Source organism: Montipora capricornis, chromosome 12, assembly GCF_036669925.1.
Source record: "Montipora capricornis isolate CH-2021 chromosome 12, ASM3666992v2, whole genome shotgun sequence".
NCBI classification, from domain to species: domain Eukaryota; kingdom Metazoa; phylum Cnidaria; class Anthozoa; order Scleractinia; family Acroporidae; genus Montipora; species Montipora capricornis.
The window spans coordinates 10,998,706-11,005,756 of record NC_090894.1 but is presented as its reverse complement, the minus strand read 5'-3'; the positions used below and the strand labels follow the sequence as shown (position 1 = coordinate 11,005,756).

At 39.1% G+C, this 7,051-nt stretch overlaps 1 protein-coding gene across 1 annotated transcript; it reads left to right on the top strand.

Annotated features, from left to right (window-relative positions):
• Positions 1-433: 433 nt before the first annotated feature.
• On the top strand, positions 434-6,756 carry LOC138027660 (uncharacterized). Its single transcript, XM_068875221.1, has 2 exons — positions 434-635; positions 4,789-6,756. The coding sequence occupies exon 2, from the start codon at positions 4,796-4,798 to the stop codon at positions 6,449-6,451; it is 1,656 nt and encodes a 551-aa protein (XP_068731322.1). The 5' UTR covers positions 434-635; positions 4,789-4,795; the 3' UTR covers positions 6,452-6,756.
• The last annotated feature ends 295 nt before the right edge of the window (positions 6,757-7,051 follow it).

The window sequence follows — 7,051 nt, the reverse complement described above, 5'->3', positions numbered from 1 at the left end:
AACAACGTGTTAGACACTCTCTGACTAAATTTTTAGTAAACAAAATGATTATCCATTGCAGTGTCACCCGAGCACAGTCCCGTCTCGGGTCCCGTACGAAATGAAGCACCCGCTACGCCATCCACGCATTAGGGGCTTTTCAGGTCCAATGAAACACAATCAACGAAACAACTGAACACACAACAAAGTTCTGTTAAGAATCCCAAGTGCAGCTGGGAAGTTGAACCAGGGACTATCAGGAACAAATTCAAAGAGTGGTCAGAGCGGGTCTTGAACCCGAGATCTCCGGATCTCCTTCGGAACCCAGGTTCGTTCATCTTCACGCCAAATTTCATCGTTTTCCCTGGTATCAAGCTTGAAACGCACTTCCGGTTGTGACGTTTCGAATATCATGTCAACGTATAGCACGTGCACCCGGCTTGTTAATTGGTTTATTTACGGGCTGCCTGTGGTGGACGTTTGCTGTTTCCGCCATCTTGATTCTAGACGGAGCAGACTTCGGAGTAACATGAACGCTTTGCCCGTGGGAGACATCTTTTGATGTGAATGTGCCCAAAAGCGTGTTTATACGTTCATAGAACTGAAGTGTAATTTTAGATTGATGGCCCTTAACCTTTTCTTTAAACATCACACAGGTGAGCATAATTCCCGTTATTCGACTTGTGAAATTATTATTTTATTTTTTACAAACTATGTAATCTCTGTAGCAAAACGCGCCTGTTGAGTTTTTTTTTTGTCTGTAAGATGAACTTTTTTTAAAACCACTTGTCTGGATCGAATTCATCGAAACCAACGTACCTAATTTGCACTATTTTGAATAACAAATGACTGTAGACTATGATTGTGGACAGAATTACAGGCACCCCAAGCTCCAGGCTCAGGGAAAAGATAAAAGGGTTTGTCTGGGAATCCCAAAAAAAGACTTGAGAAGAAAATTACACGAAAATGATCTCTATTAAAAAATCTACCCTTGTTGCCATTTGTGGCTTGCTTCCTTCCTGCGTGGCGCAGTGGCATCATGGTTAGTGCGCTCGACTCCAGATCGAGTGGTCCGGGTTCGGTTCCTGGTGGGGGACATGGGACATTGTGTTGTGTTCTTGGGCAAGACACTTTGCTCTCATGGTGCCTCTTTCCACCCAGGTGCATAAAATGCTGGCGGTAACCCTGCGATGGACTGGCATCCCATCCAGGGGGAGTAGAAATTATACCCCTAGTTGCTTCATGCTACAGAAACCGAGATAAGCTCCGGCCTAATGGGCCACTTGTTTCGTAAGCAGACTTTACCCTTTTTTACCCCAAGCTCAGTGTGAGGGAATTAGCCAACAAAAATGAAAGGATTTGTATGGGAATCCAAAAAAAAGACTTAAGAAGATACTTAATATACGAAAATAATTTCTATAAAAAATCTCTACCTTACCGTCATTGTGGCTTGCTTCCTTCCTGTTTGGTTTTTTTCCAGGTTCAACACGATTTAAGTCATATTCAATTCCTCAGTTATCAATGGTATAATTTATAAATTCCCAAGGCTGCGTGCCATTCATTGCAGCCCACCAAAATGAGTAAAATATTCCAGGATAAAATGTTCCCACAGTTACAATTCCACATCACAATCAATTGACAAAGATTAAACTTTCATTTCAACCCAACAACAAGGCAATAGCATCCCAGCGAGAGACCTTAGATAGTAGTTTGTACACTTGATCAGAACGAAAAACATTTTCAGAAGGTTGATTTCTCAGTAATGTTGGATGGTTGAACTTTGTAACCGGCTTTGTAACACAAAGGAGGTGTGACATTAATTGGACGAGTGAGACAGTGCAGTCAAGTCGGGACCCAGGGGGAATAAAAAATGTGTCATTGGAAAAAAACCACACAAGAAGGAAGCGACCTGTAATGGCAATAAGGTTAGGCTTTTTAATTGAGAACTTTTTTCATTTAAATACCTTCTCGGGTCTAATTTATCAAGATTCCCATACAAATCCTTATACATTTGTTGGCTAATTTCCCTCACACTTTAACCCTTTCAGCCCCATGGGGTTCCCCATTGACGAGTAAAATCTATAAGTGGCACTATTGGGAGTGAAAGGGTTAACCTGCGATCAGGCTCTATTTTAGTTTTGTGTGGTACGTATTGTAGAGTTGGGGAAACGAAAAATAGAGAGCCTGACCAAATTCCTCTTAGAAATTCCTTCTACCCTTTTTTTTTTTATTGATTGACATGTACTTCATCGGTCAATCAAATTTACTATCATTACACAAATACACACTACACACTATTTTGTTTTGACCAGAGTTTAAATTATGGTGGGAGGAATTATAAACAACTTCGAAAGTTACCTTTGGCTTTAATTTGAGAAAAACAAATTTGAAGCATGGGGAATGTTACTTTCTGTACCTTTTCGACGACTATATTGTGGCAATTAGGCCAGTGTAATTCTTCTTCCAAACTTCACTGACTATGCAATCTTGTAAGCTTGACATCTTAATTTGCAATTGAGATAACCTAGCATTTTGTCGTTGGACGGTTTGGCAATAGATTTGTAAAGAAAAAAGAAGAGAAATACAGTATTCCTTTAATGTGTTTGCCCATAAAGGTTTCTTTGGTGATTTTTTTCGGGTAATTTTTAGTTGCAGTGTATTTCTAGAATTGCGCGCAGTAAAATCATGATAAGTAAGCTCAGCTGTTAATTTTTTCATGGAGTATGAACAGTAAGATGGACTCTCTTACTCGCAAAGTTTCTTTTACTTTTGTACAATTGGTCTCAATGGAAACATTCCATTTTAGTTTCTGGAATGCGAGTTTTAAGTCAACTCAACTGGAAATAGTATGAAGCAATCTTGACTCCAAATTGTACAAGCAAACCTTGTCAGGTACAGTAAGTAAATAAATCCGTTTGATACACAGTTATTCAAAACATGCATTCGCGTAACTTGAGATTTTATCAGCATCTCCTCATGTGGATATGTATATGTCCTTTGTCTCATCCAGGAAACCAATATGCATCGGCTTTCGTTGCCATTTAAAAGAACCAGCTATTTAGCTTTCAAAACATCTGGGAAGTTTGTGCCAAAGTACTTTCAACCAAATGGCCACAGAGTTCTACAATTAACAGAATCGCTAATTTCACTCTTTCCAGAGATTCAAACCCGATTCTGGACAAGTTCTGAGATGTTTCAGATGGCGCATCTCCATTTATACAAATAAAATCTAGTTGCACCGTCAACGTCATTGTAAGAACAAAAGGCAGCAGATTTCTTCGTACGCTTATTGCGGATTAGTTGCGAGGACTTCGTGAGAGCTCCACGCAATCACGATGGCATTTTCACTTCCGGCATTTTAACAGCCAATCAGATCACGAGTTAGTCAGTCAAAATGACCGTCCGGAATTCTTGAGAGACTTTTGGTCAAGCACAATTTTAGCAAGCGACGACATAGAGAACATATGGGCGAAGCTAAAAATGGGCGTGATCGCAGGTTACTCACACTTAGCTTGAGGTGCCTGTGATTAAATGAAAAATTGACACCACCCCTCCCCCCAAAAAATGGCACATTTTGGCCTTTCATCCTTGAATTAGGGGGAAGGTGGCATCTCTCTTCCATTTCAATCTGTCCAAGATGTAGAAGTGTGACTCAACCTGTGTTTTAACTCCAAGCAGCAGAGGGCTGAGTTGCCATGCCAACAAATGGAAGTGAGGCAGTGGGTGACCTTGCGCTGCCTTGATACAAGCCTCTTCACTTTAAAGGGAGGGTTTCATTTTTGTGCATGGGCAAACTGTTACATCAGTTACAACAATCGAAAGCACTGATGCAGGAAACGGAAACAATACTGTAAAAGTGGAATTACTCATTGGAATTCCTTGTGCAATCATTTCCTTTGTGTTATGAATCTACTACATGCAGTTAGATAACTTGTGCGTAAAATAAAATGTTCAGCCCGTACAGTAAATTTGATGTTCAAAACTAAATTTGATATTTTCTATGTAAACCTGCAGTATCTTCCACCGAATTTGGGCCTCAGTCATTCAGGGTATTTGCTTTTAATACCCTCTGTGATTGATGAACATCATCTGGTTTATAATGGTAATTGAATTGAGTGGAGTTCAATTTGGTCTGAAATCATACATGTGATTTCAAAATCAATTTGAAAGTACAAGTATGATTTCAGACCAAAATTGCACGACTCGAAGTTCAATTACCACTTTATTACATCCATTTGGAAATCACACAATTATTCAATCACTAAAATACAGGATTTTAGTCAGTACCAATATTTTATTGATCCAGTTGGGAACAAACAATGCAAAATTCACCACACAATTGTTTTCTTTGTCTTTCATTTTCTTGCAGTTTGATTGGTTACCTTAAACAAGCCTTGAAATCCGATTGGTTGTTTTGTTTTATTGTTCCTTTCTCATTGGCTGGGGAAAAATGGTGCAATTTAGACGAAAAAATAGTGCAGTTTGGGAATAAATTGCACTGCTGAGGTTGCAAGGATCACCAGTGATTTCTAAATGGATGTAATAAAGTAAGAAATCGTAAAATTTACTTCTAGCGCCAAAGCTTGGACGAGGGCAAAACCTGTGAAACTGTCCCTTTTAATTTAACAGCACAACATCAATATTTGCATGATAAAAGCCATGAGGTCTATATCCTTTATGGGCAAGGTGCATATGTGTATATTTAGGAAAATAAATGATATCATGATAATATTTATTGTACCATGGAGGTCTTGCACATATCCACAGCAGTGGCTGTCATCATTAATTATTATTCTTTATATCTGGTAGGAGAACTATGTACAGAGCAAGCTTAGCACGACTGTCGAGAAGTGTTTTAGCCTTTGAATGCTGGGGACTGAATCAGAAAACTTTCGTGCACCATGTGTGTAGTTCCAATGTAACGCCCCTTTCAGGATTCTCAAGAGTGTTGGCAAATCGGTCTTTCTCCAAAACGTCATCTCGTGAAGACAACAGTGTTGTCAATCAATCATCAAAACCTTCTGGTCGCTTGGAAGAAGTTGCTCTAAGTGAAGTTATTTTTGCTATGCGAAATTTGCCTGGCCTGTTTGAAGTTTATGAAAATTTCAAAGACTCCTGTCCCATGGTTCAAAGAAACAGAGTTGCCATCCTTTATTGTGTTACCAACATTGTGCAGAAATTTCAGGCACAGAAGGATATCTTGACTTCAGATGGGAGCCTAGACGGAAAAAGGGGTCTGTTTTTGGAATTGTTGGGTGAGATAACAAATCACATTTCTGATAGCAGTGACAGAGACCTTGCACTTATTTTGTGGTCAACAGGCAAGGTTGGAGTAGATCAGGGTATGATCCATGATTTGGCTCTAGCTTGTGAAAGAGAAATTCTGTATAGGGATGTTACGTCCTTTGACATTGCAGCACTAAATCAGGTTTTGACAGGACTTGCTTTTTGTAATATGAAAGATAGTATGCTTTTGTCGAAGATAGAGAAGGCAATTTTAAGTGGGGAGATAAAGTTATCTGATTTCAGCAATCTGGAACTTGTGGGAAGTCTCATGACTTTTTCAAAGTCAAGGAATGTGACCTCAGAATTATTTGAGTGTTACCGTGAGGCTATTTATTTGCGGAACATGTCATCTTTTGAGGATTATGAACTTTCTCAGTTGATTTTTGCATTTGCCAGGAAAGGCGTTGAGGCTGAGAAACTTTTTTCCTTTACCAAGCAAGAAATCTTACAAAGGGGAGTAACAAGCTTCCTTTGTAAGAACCAATTTTTAATACCATGGGCATTTGCCAACTCCAAGTCCAACAGAAGGTATCACAAAATTTTTAGACTAATCGATGAAGAGTTTGTTCTGCATGGTGTACAGGGATGCGCAAGTGATTTTCTTTCAAACTTAGTTTGGTGTTTTACAAAAGTTGGATTGTATGATTCCAGGGTCTATGATTTGGTCAAAGATGAAGTTTTAGTCCGTGGCTTGAACTCTTTTTTTGGGTGTACTGTTCATCTTCTGTGGTCCTATGCACGAGCTAAGGGAAGCTCTTATCCTGACCTCAGCGACAAAGTTGCCTCATGGTTTTTATCCTCTGACTTTAAAGCAGTTGGGAATAAAGATTTGTGTTTGTACACTTGGTGTTTCCAGAAACTTGGAATCAGAAGTGAAACAGTTTATCAAGCAGTGGAAATGGAGCTTCTTCAACGTAGGGTTTCTAATTTGAATTTTTCTCAGCTGAATCAGTTGCTTTCAGGATTTGCCTTTGCAAAGACAGGAAGCAGGGAATTTTTGGATTACTTGGAAAAAGCAGTTTTGAAATTGGACTTTTCAGCATTGAAAACCTTTCAGATTGTTAGCCTGATAAGGCTGCTTGCTGAAATGGACTTCAGAACATCTCACTTGTTTGATGTGGCAGAGAAAGAACTCATTCAACGAGGCAAATCACAAGTTGCTCTGAAGGAGATCAAAAAGCAGTGATGTGATCAGATAATGAACTTGTGGCTCTGATCTAAGAGTTCATAGTTTGGTTTGAGTTCTGCAATAAATAACTTTACTTCTTTTTCTTCAAGATTTTGCTCAGTGTTGGCATAATTTAATTTGAAACTACTGGTAAAATTTTTAGCACAATACTGCCTACTTGGGAAGTATTTGTTTTAATGGTCTTCCCTTTACCTGAATAAAAAAACTGGTCAAGTTTTGAAAATTATGTCATATTCCTATTAGTTAACAATGACATTATTATTGTGATGAGTGTATAACAATAAACATATACATGCACCTTAGTATTTATGGAAAACTGAATCACCCACACAACCCAGTGCTGCATAATCAGCCAAGGCGCATTTCTTCCACTAACTTGGGTAAGATTCCTGAGTTCTGAGGACAATTAAATGGACAATTATGCGTGAGCCAGCGAGCCAACATGGCGAGCCATGTGAGTCAACATGTGAGTCACACAGTTATTGAAAGCTAACCATTTTAAAATGGGTTTTAGACTTGAAAACTGTTTATCAGCGCTATTTGAAATGGGTGCTTAGACTTACATGGGAAAGTCGGATGGCTCGCGTGACTCGCCGG

Coding starts and splice junctions, on each gene's coding strand:
- LOC138027660 (XM_068875221.1), top strand. CDS start 4,796: ATGTACAGAGCAAGCTTAGCACGACTGTCGAGAAGTGTTTTAGCCTTT.